General features: G+C 37.8%; 1 protein-coding gene across 1 annotated transcript in view; it reads left to right on the forward strand.

The window, feature by feature from the left end:
- Positions 1–15,325, forward strand: part of LOC120525770 (MAM domain-containing glycosylphosphatidylinositol anchor protein 1) — a 1,080,913-nt gene that overhangs the window by 1,021,255 nt on the left and 44,333 nt on the right. The window contains exon 17 of the mRNA XM_039748356.1: positions 9,099–9,210. Coding sequence (XP_039604290.1) covers positions 9,099–9,210 — 112 coding nt within the window. The remainder of the gene's footprint in view (positions 1–9,098; positions 9,211–15,325) is intronic.

The raw sequence follows: 15,325 nt of genomic DNA on the forward strand, positions 1-15,325 counted from the left end.
TTCACCTCCGCGAGAATCATGCCTCTATGAACAATCAGCGTGGGTCTGAGGTGCATGTGGCCTCTACGACAGACAAATATAAATGACGCTGTTTTTTCTTTGTCGTCGTGTCCGAGTTGGTAAGTGTGGCTCTGCGAGTTGTCGTCGTATCCAATGGTCTTGGAGTTGGTGGACGTGGCTCCTTCCTGCGTACGCCATAGGTGTCTCACTTGTCGGCGGCTTAGTAAATCCACGCCCCTTCCGGCGTGCTTATCATGGGTGTCTTGCCTTAGTGAATTATATATATAGATATTGTGAATTCAGATTCCCCAATTTGCTTGAAAAAGGAAATTAAGTAAAGGTGCATTCAAGATAAGAATCACAAAGAATTTCTTTAAATAAAACATCACAAAAATCTAAAATAATAGTATCAAGTACTGCCAAGATTGGATATAGCACCCTCAGTTTCTCTGAATTTGATTAACTGAATATGACTATGTATATATATATATATATATATATATACTGTATATATATATATATATATATATATATATATATATATATATATATATACGTGTGTGTGTGTGTGTGTATATATATATATATATATATATATTGTGGTGGATGGCCGGCCGTTTATTCCGGCCAATACACCCAAGCCGCCAGGTGGAGACCTCCTTGCAGCATGGAGGTTCCTAGAAGACCAGCAGGGCATCATGGACAATGTGGTTTTTATGCACAACCCTGCTGGATGCCATGGGGGCCACAAGAGGGAGCTGCAGGGAGGACCGTGGACTTCTTCGTGCCCTATGACCCGAAAGTTCGTCCTAGGAAGAGCGACGGGCTTCCGGGTTGAAGAGAAGAGCTTTTACCTGACCCGGAAGTGATTGAGAATCGCATGGACTGGGGATAGAGAACACTTCCGGGTCAGGAGATATAAAAGGACTGTGAAAGCTCCCAGATGGCGGGCTGAGCTGGGTGGAAGGGTGGCAACACGTCTGGGAGCTGGAGGATTTATTTCTTGTAGTATATGTGTGAGTTTAATGAGTATTGTGGTGGAGAGTGTGCTTTGTGCACTGTGGCAACAAAATAAAGTCGACATTTGGACTTTTATCTGGTGTCTGGAGTCGTGGACAGGGGTTCAAGGAAGCGAGAGCGCCCCCTATCTACCACAGTGGCGTAGTCGGCAGGATACTCCAGCGTCTATTCGGGAGGACCTGTATAAAAAATTTCTGTGGGTAGTGAACCCCGAGAAGACTACGGAGTCAGGAATCGTCACAGCATCGCCAAAACCCGAAAAAAACGAGTCCAAAATAGGGAAGAGGAAGGGCAAGCAAAGCGACAATGCTAGCGGGAGTGCCTTAGGTGCAATGGCCGACGCTCGGGAGGAGTCAAGGAGCGGCCTTACAAGTCCGGAGAAACCTCCAGGAAGCAACGATCACTCTGAGGTACGTGCCGGAAATGACATTAAAAATCCTTTTATTATTACTCACTTTGTTCCGTGCATGTACCTTGGAGATGACCACCTGGAGGCTCAGAGCGAAAAAGGAGACTACCATGAAGACGACGGCCTGCTCCTGTTGAAACCAGAGCGCCTAGGAGTCGACTCCCGCGTGACGGTAGCCGAGGAGGGACACGGCAACAAACCCAATGCTTGCTGGGAAGGAGGAGGACCGCGTCCCACTGTTTGCGCCTTCGAGCCCGAAGGAACGGACTTGGGGGTTCCGAAGAGGAAGGGGGAGGCGAGCAAGGCACCGCTCACCCCACGAAAAGGTAAGGAGGGTCGGGAAATGGCTGATCGGGAGGTCACAAAAATAATAAAAAAGACAGACCGCAGCCTGCTAAAAGAAGTGTCCCGATCCTCAACCTGTGACGAGAATTCCAAGTCCCAGAAGCCTCCACGAGACCCGTCCGAGCACTTGCTAGAAGCGGGTGTGCTCATTGGCTCCCAGCCGGCAAGAAAGACAGACGAGGAAGTAAGTCTTCAGCCGGTCGAAATAAATAATATTGACTTGCGAGATCTCGAGCGCTTAATCGAGCGTGTAGCAAGTGTTTTACAGGTCCTGACGACCATTGAGAAGATCGTCAGGGAATTGGGAGCTGCAGCCAAAGAGCCGTTGGCGAAGGTGAGGGATTACATGCGGCGATTTGGTGGGGAGCCTCCAGTATATCATAAGGTGGCGGTACAGGTATGTGAAACCTGTACCGTATATAAAACAAGAGGGACGCAGTGTAATCCGGGCCCGCTTTTAATAAATAGCGGGTGCCAATACACGGCGTGCCCTACAAGAGAGGCCGGTACGTTAACCGAGTCAGCGGCGGAAGGGCTAATTGATCCGGGGCAACTAGACAGTGCTGATTCCCGGAGCGAGACAGCCCTATAGACGCCGCCACCGGTAATGTGTAAATCTAAAGGGGTGCAGACAGTAAAGGGTCTCTCTTTACTTAATAGAGAGACTCAGACTGTGGACAAGCCCCAGATCAAGTGAGAGATCCCGAAAATAAAACGGGGGTCTTCTGACAAGAAAGGGATAGAAGCAAATAGAGAGAAAGCACCATTAGAGGAGGCAGGGGTTTCTCTCCCAGCAAAAGAAGGGGCGGCCCTAATGTTTCCCCCTTGTTTTCAGTCCCGCAGGGGGAGAATACCAGGAGGACAGAGGCAGTGTTACGGATGCCGAAGGTTGGGCCACATTTGGAGGAACTGTCCTTGGAGAGAGGGCGACAAGCTGTCAGTTTGGACTAATATTCCCCCTAGGTTCTCCAGGGACCAAGATGTCCGAATTAATCAAGGCTCAACCAGAACGTTCTCTTGGAGGAAGACTTCCCTCTCAGGGCAGGCCGCTCCGAATCATTATAATTTGTCGCTGGGAGGGGAATACTGTGGTGGATGGCTGGCCATTTATCCCGGCCAATACCCCCAAGCCGCCAGGTGGAGCCCTCCTTGCAGCATGGAGGTTCCCAGAAGACCAGAAGGGCATCATGGACAATGTGGTTTTTATGCACAGCCCTGCTGGATGCCATGGGGGCCACAAGAGGGAGCTGCAGGGAGGACCGAGGACTTCTTCATGCCCTATGACCCGGAAGTTCTTCTTAGGAAGAGCGACGGGCTTCCGGGTTGAAGAGAAGAGCTTTTACCTGACCCGGAAGTGATTTAGAATCGCATGGACTGGGGATTGGGAACACTTCCGGGTCAGGAGATATAAAAGGACTGTGAAAGCTCCCAGATGGCAAGCTGAGCTGGGTGGAAGGGTGGCAATGCGTCTGGGAGCTGGAGGATTGATTTCTTGTAGTATTTGTGTGAGTTTAATGAGTATTGTGGTGGAGAGTGTGCTTTGTGCACTGTGGCAACAAAATAAAGTTAACATTTGGACTTTTATCTGGTGTCTGGAGTCATGGACAGGGGTTCAAGGGAGCGAGAGCGCCCCCTATCTACCACTATATATATATATATATATATATATACTGTATATATATATATATATATATATATACTGTATATGTGTGTGTATATATGAGATATTGGAACAACTAACCAAATGACTTTCATGCGTTAAGTTGTCTCTACTTGCCTGTAAAATTTCTTATGTTCTTATGAGTGAGAAAAGTAAAGGAATTGAAGAAGTAGGGAAGCTTTCACCAGTGCTAGTTGTGAAGTATTTCCCCAGTTTGTTCATCGTGAAATTCTAGTTTTAGTTCATTTGGGATACAGAATATTTCTGTTCGGACAGCACACTGGCACAGTAATTAGTGGCGTTTCCTCACATATTTAGCGTCCTGGGTTTCAATTGCAACCCAGGAGTTAGTTTGTGTGTTATTTATATGTAATCTCCATGTCTTTTTGGGTTTTCCTCTCAAAGACATGCATTTAAGACTGACAGGTGATTATATATAGACCAGTTTGAATGTGATTGTGAGTGTAGATGTGTGCAAGAGAGCATCATGCATTGAAATGGTTTGCACACATTATTGTTGTGGTATGATCTGTCTCCGACCCTCCTCAGCTATGAATTTGGATTAAGTGGGTTGGAGAATGTTAAGTTTTGTTACATGTAATGTAATTCTGTTCAGAATGTAACGGTTCATCAAAGGGTGATATATTACTAACTGTACACTTGCACTTCCAAAGATATGCAGTAAGTCAAGAGTACCTGGAGAAAAACCCATGTAGAGAAAGTGACTGTAAATTGTCAATGAGCAATTGAGTGAATATGCATTTTGGAGACTGCAGATAAGTTCAGCTTTGCCTCCCTACCACTCAGAGTAGGGAGTATGGATACTTTTGACTTCTGCAGAAAAAAAAAATACTTCTGACATCAGCTAGAGTATTGTGTTAAGAATAAATTACAATGTGAATGTACTAGGCTTAATGTGTCAAAGATACTTCAGAAATTATTGAAATATGCATAGAAGTAGCATGCTGGTAATATAAGGCTTTTAACAAAAGATGTCCAGACCATCTATTAACATGAAATTTTTCATCAGAAGAAAGCATAACAAGTATCCAAATTTTACAGATATTCTTTGTTTAAGTAAACAGATATATTCTGTCCCTAATTCTAGTTTTATTCGAAAGGGTTCAGTAATTGAATCTTTCTCTAATTTGCCTCAGTTAAAGGAACATTATTTAATCCAGAATAAAAATTCCTTACTATCAATATGGGGGGGACAATAAATCCTGCAAATTGAGGTGTGTTACAGTAAATTAGTAAACCATTAAAATTAACATGATTACTTAACAGTTGTGTTCGTATAAATTACTTTAACCTAAAAACTTGAAGTAGGTAGTAATTACAAGAAAAGAAAACATTTATTAAGAAAAAAAATATTATTACTCAATTTTCTGAGTGGCATGATGATGCAGTGTTTCGTGCTGCTTCCTCACAGAAGTACGAGTTTCAATTCTAAAGATTAGTGTAGGTCTGTTCATAAATGTGGCCCACATTGGATTGACCCATTCAAAGCTGTTTTTTGCCAATGATTCTCTACTGGAGCAAGTAAGTTTGATGATGGATGGATGGATGGATGGATGGATGATAATGTCATCACCCAGTTGATGGGGTTGTCTTATTTTATTCTTGCTTAGAGCAGATAAAAAAAAAATATTGTTTAGATGGGCTGGTTTTTGCCAATGATTCTCTACTGGAGCAAGTAAGTTTGATGATGGATGGATGGATGGATGATAATGTCATCACCCAGTTGATGGGGTTGTCTTATTTTATTCTTGCTTAGAGCAGATAAAAAAACTATTGTTTAGATGGGCAGGTCAGGCCATTTCTTTAAACTCTGATACTATGCCTCCCAAAATGGTAGGTCAAAGGCTGTGCAACGTAATGTTATATGTTTCCCAGCAGTGACTGCTAGGCTTACAACTTCCTGCTTACTGATTGTCACCTGTATTTAAGGAAACATGTCGATTAGACGTGAGCTTGCTAGTTTGTGAAACAGTCTCTGAGGTACTACTGTGATTGTGTCTATTCCAATGTAAGTCCCAGAGTCTTCATAGCTTTCATTAAGATCTTTCATTAATAAAAGCTATGAAATGAAGTAATCTGTCCGTTAGCACCACTTAATGTTTGAGCGTAATGATAATACTGAATACTCAACCAAAATAGTATTATTTCCAAAAAAAGCCCAACTATATACAAAGAATATGTCTTTCTAAAACCAGTATCTGCATGTCCCTGAGATTGACGTAGATATTGTTATTACTTTTTTATTTCTTCTTTCTCTTTAATTGCCCCTCTATATATTTCAGTGTTTTCAAATTACATTGCACTACTTTTTGTCAAATATTTACATTTCTCAATTTATAATTTTTAGTATTGTAAGTTTGCCACAAGATACTCAGAAGATCTGTAATACGATGAGGATAATAAAACTGCATTTCCAGAACTGCAGTCTGAAATTGTCCATCCATTCCATTTCATGGTCATTGGGCACTAAATCTTCTCCCATCAGTACCTGGGGCAATGGGGAATTAGGCCTGGAAATGTCATAGAATCCAACACTGTCATACCAAGCCAAATTATAATCATATATTAAACTAGTAAGTACATTTAGAATTAAGGAAGAAAAAGCATTGTAAACAGAGAAAGGCTCAGGCAGATATGCAAAGGATGTGTAGTGTGGCATATTTAGAGCATGTGATGTGCGGGTAAAATTACTTCTCAACATGAGAGCTTCATATGGTGTTATTAAGCTTTAAGTAGTGATTATTCAACTATACTGAAGTATACAATATTGTCACCCACTAAAGTCACCAAACTGAAGTTAATTTAGTATGCCACATTGCACAGAAATAAATACCCACTTCATTGATGCTCTCTAGGTTTAATTAAGACTAAAAGAGGCCTTTGTTAAAGTCTTGTTTCATAACAGTCTTTGACTAATAGGAACATTTTAGGCAGTACCTAATCAAAAGTGTTACTAGTGTTTTCATGAGCAAATAAATTATTTCTTATAAAATGGCCCACTGATTTCTCATTATATTATTTCTTAAAAAGTGTATTCTTGTTAATTTGTAAATATATTTAAACCTATTTTCTAGTTTTCAGACTCTCCTACAGGTTAATTGTGAACTGATGAACAGCACACATAGAGCTTTCTGCTAGGTGGCACTATTTCTTTATTATATTGAAAATATTCAGATTTCATAGTTGATCTACTTTTGGCTTGATCACTCATTATTTAGATACTAAAGCCAGATATTTTTAGGTTACTGAAAGGAAATTGCTTACATGTAATCAGAAAAAACCAGCAAGGAAAAGTCTTGATCGGAAGATCTTGGATTTTCAGCTCTGTGTGAAACAAACAGGCAAAGCAATACATCCCTTTGCATCTTAATAAGCAATAAAATGACAAGGAAGAGACCACTTTATTAAATAGATGATAAATGAGTCATGCTCTGCATTTATTGCCTAAAGCACAACAGATTTCTCCAAGGACCTAGATAGACTGATAAATAATTAACACTTGTGTAAATAAGCAAACATGAAGAAATGATCTGTGCTTGACAGTTACATCAGACATATAATTACTGTTTAACAGTAGTTCAGAGCAGGCTTATTAAATTAGTACTACAAACACATTAGTTTCCGCTATTACCTACAGAAGGTGAAAAATCCTTCTTCAATGAACTGCATAAAAGAATTACAATTCAGTGCTTGTTGATAGTTGCTGTTATAGGAAATATTATCCTACACAGAAGTGTTAGTCATGTGGCTTATAAGCATTAAAAAAGAACAGAGATCAAAAGAGATGGGACAAGATGGAAATGGTTAAGAACTATTGCTTTAGTATACAGCTTTATCGTTTATGTTCTTAGATTTTTTTTTCAGCCACAGGGCATCATAGCAATAGAAATCTGAGCAAAATAAAACAGCAGCATACATTGTAACTTCAGAAAGTGCAGACTAATAAACAACAGTGACTAAAATTTTCACCTTGGGAGGCAGTCAAAATAATGTTTATTTTAATGTGGTCATATTTTATGATATAGACTCAAGGAGGATCTTGATAGCTAATAGTGAATTTCTCATTCTGTTTCCATGGGTTTTCTGTAGAAACTCAGGTTATATCCCACTTTCCAAACATTTCCATACACTAATAATTTGATTGAGTGTTTCTCCCCTTTAATGAGCCAGTGTCTCATTCAGGTTTGATTCCTTCTGGGATAGGCGCCATCTTTGTAATGTAATAAAAAAAATACTCAAGTTCTGAAAGAAAATGAATATTTAAAATGATTATTGACCATTAATTTAGTCATATTTTATTGAAAACCAGTAACACTAATATACTATAGGAGTTTAAATACATGTACTGCTTTCTTGTCCCTTGTACTTATTCTAAGTACAACTTATTCTTATCTGACATCTCTACATTTCATTTTTTTTCCTAACAATTTCAATAGTTTCTAGGACCCTGGTCTTTTTACAGCATGGGCTTACACAGCTAGTAACACATAATTTGGTACTAGTTTAAATTTCAATAATTTAATGACACACCTTGGTCTTATATCATTTCTCAAAACTACCTGTTTCTAAAATAAGTTCACAGAGAACAGGCTGCACTCATCTTAGCCACACCACCATATCACCACACTCACACAGAAGAAATTTAAAGAACGTTGCATATCATCCTTCTTTATGTTGTTTGGGATGCGGGAAACCAGAGTATTGACAAAAACCCACATGGAGATGTAAAGAACGCTCCATTAAAAAAGAAAAACAGCAGTCAGCCTTGAATTTGAATCCAGGAATCTGAAGATGTGATTCAGCAGTACTAACAACCACTGCCATCCCAAGATGTTGAGATTTGATTTTTATGTGTTTTTTTAACCCAGCTGTCCATTTCAGGTTTGTGGGGACCTGAATCTGTCCCAGCACCACCCTACCAAAACAGTAATCTTAAACAGGTTTTCAGTCCATCAAACACACCCCCTACTTTCACTTGAGGAATCGACAGTCACCACTTAACATACTGTACATGTCTTTTGGATGTTGGATTAATTGAATAATGAAATGAATGTTAATAAATCATGTTACAGATTTTAAAAATACATATTTTTTCCTGTAATGCATGGCAGTACTTTAAATCTGTTTGGCCAACTGATAGGAAGTTAATAAGGTCAGAGTCATACAAAGTTTGTTCTCATGTCTTAGTTGCTTAGGCTGTTCCTCTGTCAAAGAGCTTAAATAACTAGCATCTACACTTTTTCCATGCAGGATTCATGCAGTTTAGAGCTGTTATGTACAAGTAGAGTTCAGGTTCTTCAATGATTTGTACACAGAGATTTTGCAGTAACCTTGAAGTAGGCTCACACAACATCCTAAAGAATTAAAAAGAAAAAAGAAATAAACAGGCGTACCCACAAATACAGATAATTATGGGTTTCAAAAGCACACTCATATTCATTATCCTGTTGACCTTCATTAAATTACCAGCCACTTTTTTTTTCAGACATGAAGCAGTACAGCTGAAATAATGGAGGATGAAAGTGCTTTCCAATCAGAACAGCAATTTTCTTTCTATTTATTACTGTACTTTACCAAGAAATAATCAAAGGTACTGCACTAACTGCATAATTAATGTTGCATTCCCTTGTACTTCTTTCACAGGTGGTGTTTGAAGGGGTGCGGGGTAATGGATATGAAGGAGACATTGCCATTGATGATGTCACAATTATGCTTGGCAAATGTAAGCCGGATACCAATGCATCACCGTACACAGGTAAACTTCACTGAATAATATCTGACCAGTGCCAATGTCTATTCCCTAAATGTGTTAAGGTGCCTCTACCATCGGGGCTCTTAACCTGAGGACCATGGACCCCCTGAATGGGTTTCAGGGGGTCCGTGGGGGTCACATAGAAATTAACATTTATATTCACTATACATCCCATTACTGTTGATTTAGAGTAGTAGTAGTAATGGTAGTAGAAAATATAGTAGTAGTAGATCTGTTTTAATTTGCACAAGAGGATTGTATTTCATAATTATAATGAATGGCCATTACTTTTTGCATAAAACAAAAGTGTTTTTTTGTTTAGATTGTTTACTTTAAAGATTAATAATACTTTGTGTATGTCATATATGTAAGAGACAATCAAATCTCGATAAATAAAGTACATTACATTCATTTCATGCAAAGTTGTTTTTATGCAAATATTTCTTTGAAAGGGGGTTCATAGCTTTCATCAGATTCTTAGAGGTTTGTGACTCAAAAAAGGTTAAGAATCACTGCTCTACCAGGATACCCAGATGGAATATTTGCAGACAAAAACAAGTAACAACATTAAAGAATTTTTAAGAACATTTTATTCTGCTCAACACATTGAGGCAATTCGTTTCCCAGCGTTTGCATTAAATATTAATCCAACTGTTAAAAGCCTTTAGGTGGTACAATGTATTACTGTGCTATTCAGCTGGTTCTATATATTTAAAATTTATAATAAGGTATTTTGTTGAGCAAAAGCTTGCAATAATTTTATTTACTTCCAGCATAATTTTACAAGTTTCAAGCTAATTTAAGATTGATCTGATTTTATACTTTGTAATAATTTGTATTTATCTGTCCTTGAACTGCTGGTGGAAATATGTTATAAAATTGGAAGAATCTAATAGAAGAATGCTAATAATAACGTACAACAGAGCTGCTTTGATTTGGGTAGTGAAACATCTCATGGTTGTTAGACCTCAACTTAGTTCTTATCTTGCACCTACTTCTGACAGTTTTGTCATGGACAAAAGTGTTCAGGAAATAGGTGGATGGATTACAATAACAACAACTGCTTTTCACTTTAAATAAGAAACATAAGCAGCAGTTACAGTAGGTGAAAATATCAGTTTCTGGCATTACAAAATAATAATGCTTGTTTTTAGTCTGCATATACAGTAAATGATGACGTATGAGGTCAAGGTATAATAGAACTGAAAATGAGATCCTAAAGTAATTAGTGCTTCTAGATGGCCAAACGATGATGGCAGACTTTAAGAAAGATTTAACAATTGCAAATAGAACCAAAATATCACATTACAAGTTCTTTTTGTTAAAGGTAAAAAGAAATTAGCTAAACTACAAAAGATTGTGCTAAAATTGAGCAGGTGAATCAGTTTTATAACTTTGTTTCAATTTTCTTAAATAAAAAAGGTACAAAGATGAGAATTATTTTGTGACAAACATCACTAAAGAATAAAGGTTGATTCCGAGTGTTGAATATACAGCTTGAGTATAGAAACACTTGCAAACAAGCTGCCTTGTCCTGCTTCTTGGTTGTCTCTTGCATCTTATCTAGTAGATCATGCAGATGTTCTACCAGACAGTTGTGGCGAGTGCCCTCTTCTACGCGGTGGTGTGCTGGGGTGGCAGCATAAAGATGAAAGACGCCTCACGCCTGGACAAACTTGTTAAGAAGGCAGGCTCCATTGTAGGATTAAAGTTGGACAGTTTAACATCTGTGGCAGAGCGACGGGCACTAAGCAAACTCCTGTCAATCATGAAGAATCCACTGCATCCACTGAACAGTGTCAACTCCAGGCAGAGGAGTAGCTTCAGTGACAGACTTTTGTCACTGTCCTGCTCCACTGACAGACTGAGGAGATCGTTCCTCCCCCACACTATGCGACTCTTCAATTCCACCCGGGGGAGTAAATGCGAACATTAATTTTATTTTAATTTTTTTTCTTTTTTATTACTATTTAATTTAATATTGTTTCTTTGTATCAGTATACTGCTGCTGGATTATGTGATTTCCCCTTGGGATTAATAAAGTATCTATCTATCTATCTATCTATCTATCTATCTATCTATCTATCTATCTATCTATCTATCTATCTATCTATCTATCTATCTATCTATCTATCTATCTATCTATCTAGTAGTTTCCCAGCATCACCCTCTAGAGTGTAATTGGAGTGTCAGGCAAGTCAGTATGAAGGAGAGCAAGATTATATGTAGGACATAGGGATGCCACAAGAAGGCACCATTTGCTGGAGATGTCTGTGATGTGGGTGTCGGCAGTAATCCTAGAGCCTATAGTTAAAAGGTAGAGAAGAACTGCTCTAGAAAAGTTTACTTTTTTGAAGCAGTAAAAATATATCATATTGAGGCCTATGACAGAATTAACAATTTATACATATTTGTATTAGCAGATGTTCTGAGTTATTGTCTTTACTTATCTTAATATTTTAAACAGAGACTGTGTACTACCGATCAACTGAAACTCATTCTGTAAGTTTTCATCCCTATAACAGTCAAAAAATTGTTGAGACACCTTTGGAAAAGAAAAACTTCATACATGAATGTTTCATGGTAGCTGTCTGTACATATGAACAGTCTTTTCAGATGCAACTTTATAAAAGCATCCTTGACTTTGACACGCACTATTGGTGAACAGATATTTTCAACTTCTGACACATAATCTCATTAGAGGTATAATTAGGGCTATGGCTGGGACACTACAGTTCATTGACATTTCTGTTCTGATTAAGTCCGAGTGTGAGATATTATTGTTTTGTTAGAAAAACTTAGTTTTTTTTATGATGTCTGATTCTTTTCTTTCATTCTTTGTTTCTTTAAAAATTCTAAGCCCTGATGCAAAAAATCCTCCTCATAGCATGTTGCTCCTAGCACCTCTATGGAAGTAGTGCTATTAGGACTATTTGTAGAGTTGTACTCACACCAAGCATGATATCTAGCTTTGAGCTTCAGTTCTGTAAACATTAGGACTTAGAACATTCCAATAAATGGTTTTGGAGTCTACCACTTTATTTCTATCCTGCTGTGGTAAGGACACTGTATACTTCTGAGCATTTTACATTTGCCCAGAAAGCCCAGATTTGTTAAGCAGCCAGGAAATTGGTGTTGCATTCACAGTTTTTCTAATCTTAGTCATGGAAAATTGTGATCAGTTTAGAGCTACTTTTAGCCTAAGGTGGCTTTTTTGATTTTTGCCCTTGCCATCTAAATGTTCTATTAAAAGGACACCTTCGTCTACATAGATGTGTAGAAATGTACAGATTTTTTGACATTTTTTGGAAATTTTCACCATCACAAACATTTTCTATTATGTAACATTTCATTAGTGCTTATCCTAAATGTGCTATGGATTGTCCATTGCTTTAGGACATACAGTATTGAGTTATTGGAAATGGTATTACCCAGCTTTGGGTGTATTTATGTGAAGCACTTTCATTGGTCACACTTCAACGATTTCATCAACAATTTATGCAGTGTTTAAAGACCTTATGTGAATGTCTTGGCAAAAGGGTTGAACACTTTCACATAATCAATTTTGTATGTGACTAATGGAAATTAATCCCCAAAACAGTAAGACTCATTATTATAACAACAAAATGTAAAGACGTAAAGAAGGGGGCATTAATACACTCTTAAAAATCATTCTGTTTGGATTCTTTTTGTTGTTAGTATATCACATTTTTAAATGCACTTTACTTGCCACAGAAGTTTAATGTAACAGATGGTTTCTATAACAGGTACAGAATTTTTTTACAATAACATAACTGGCATCTAGTAGACATACTTTTTTACATAGTAACTTTTTCAGCTTTTAATTATTTTTGAGAAAAGTAATATACATGGCAAAGCTTGAATGTGTATTTCTGCTATACAGATTTCACATTTAAAATTCAAAAGAATAAGTCCACATAATGTGACATATTTTATAATGTAAATCATATATATTATGCCAAGTAATCTGAAAGCATGGATTATTATAAGAGTCAGTATATATTGGGGGAGAGGGGGCTGGCTTCATTTTCGGCTGAATGTGAGAAAAGTGCTTATAGTCTATGGATAATTTATTCTTTGGAGTTCTTTCATGATTGACAGAAAAAATCATAAAAAGCACAAAAACAAAAGGGATGTTACTTTAATGGAAGATCAAAAGAACACGAGTATAAAATTGTAAAAGGCAAGTATTTAAGTAAGTGTATTTAGAGTAAATAAGTGTAATACAGTGTCCCAAATAACTGTGTGATTCTTATATGTACTTACTGCGTAAAGCCAGTGGTTGTAACTTGTTGTAGCTCACTCTGCTAATGGAAGAAGAACTGTGCCTGCTATTACTGACTTTAACAGTAAAGAAAAGGAGAAGATGGAGTGTCCGACAAATTGTCCAAAAGCAGTGAGTGTAATATTCTCATGAGTGGGGGACCTACATGATGAGCAGAAGCATTTAAAATGTTTTAGCACGTCTTCCAGGGGTGTTTTGTTCAAATTTTTCTCTACTTGAATCTAAAACACATTGTGTTCTATGAACACACATTTGACACAATTATAACACTACCAACAGGTTGCATTGGAGACTCCTGCTATTATATTGGTATTGCTGTTGTCATATACTGGTCCTTTCAAAAGTGTCAATCAAAAGGAATCAGAATTCATCACACCAGGATTTAAAATATGTTTCTAATTCCTTAATGTGTGTGTTCCTTATCCTAATAAAGCACACTGTCATATTCTAAAACTCTATTTTAACTGGAACTTCCATTTTGTAAGTTTTCCTGTTATCCTTTTCTCTGTTAATTGTTTAACCCCTTGTGTGCTTGTTTTTAATAACTGCTATCCATCAGTTACCTTAAATTATTCCATTTTAGTTAAATATAGAATGTTCACTTCATACCTATTTTATGAATTTTTCATTTAGAGGGTGGTGATTTTAATCAGTTTTTCTCAACCACTGGGTCACAGCCCACTTTTGAACTGCAGGCTGCCATCGGTGATTTGCAAATTGCTATTATTTATAAAGGTAGTGGGGTTGAGGTGGGTCTTGAATTGGGCTGCCACTCCAACAATCGCGCTCAATCACCCAAGAAGGACAGCTCTGATGATCACACTCGATTCAACAAGGACGACCCTTGGAATGTTTATTAATTTATTACATGAGTGATTTGTTGTGATTTGTCCCTTAATCACAATATTGACATTTCATTAAATTGTCAGCATCATACCCCAGCCCATCTTATCATGGGAAACAAGGGGCTGTGGGTTCTGTCTTTATACCTGTGAAGAATTAGGAGATAGCAACAAAATTTATAACTGGCATGGGGCACTCCCAGTACAGTCCTGGTTTGTCTAAGACTTAAGAATACATAGATATAATTTTACTGAAGTTGTTGCCGTTCATCCAAGACAATAAAGTGCAATATGTTGCAGCCAGACAAGAGTACTTGGAAGATTCTTCCCAGTAGAAAAGATATTCCTAGCTACCTGACTTTTTAGTTTGGTGCTGGGTATTAAAAATCAGTACACTTCTGCCATATTGTTGAAAAAATTTTTTTTGTGAATATTGTTTTAATATTATTTTCAGGTAACATGACCATATGTGTCTTTTGCACTAATTATTTATTTGGAGAAAAATAGTAATATATTTGTTATTTCATTTTAAATTTATTATTTGTGAAAATCGGTATTGTGTTGTTCAGATGCATTTCACCATTGTTTAGGGCTATGCATCATGACCCAGTATGAAGCTCAGAGAAATGTTTTAGCTTTTGATCCAAGGCTAAGGATTTAAACCTTGAACAGTGTTAGTCTTGGACATATAATGTAAGTTATTCTGGTTAACAACGCTGAGATTCCCACCTCTCAATTCCGTTTGTAGCCCTCGCAGTTCTGGTGACATTTCCCATAGTTTTGAAAATCACCCCTGACAATTCTTATTTTGTCTTCTTTTACGGTTTACTCCTCTGAATTTTCTTTCTCAAAAAACACAATCACTTCCCAGACCGTCTTACAGTTCACTGTGCCTGTAGCCTGAGGTCAGCTGGAATTAAAAAGACAGGCAGGGAAAAATCTGTGCTGCGGTCCGGCTGAGCAACTGTGA

The sequence above is a fragment of the Polypterus senegalus genome, chromosome 3 (genome assembly GCF_016835505.1).
Source record: "Polypterus senegalus isolate Bchr_013 chromosome 3, ASM1683550v1, whole genome shotgun sequence".
NCBI classification, from domain to species: domain Eukaryota; kingdom Metazoa; phylum Chordata; class Cladistia; order Polypteriformes; family Polypteridae; genus Polypterus; species Polypterus senegalus.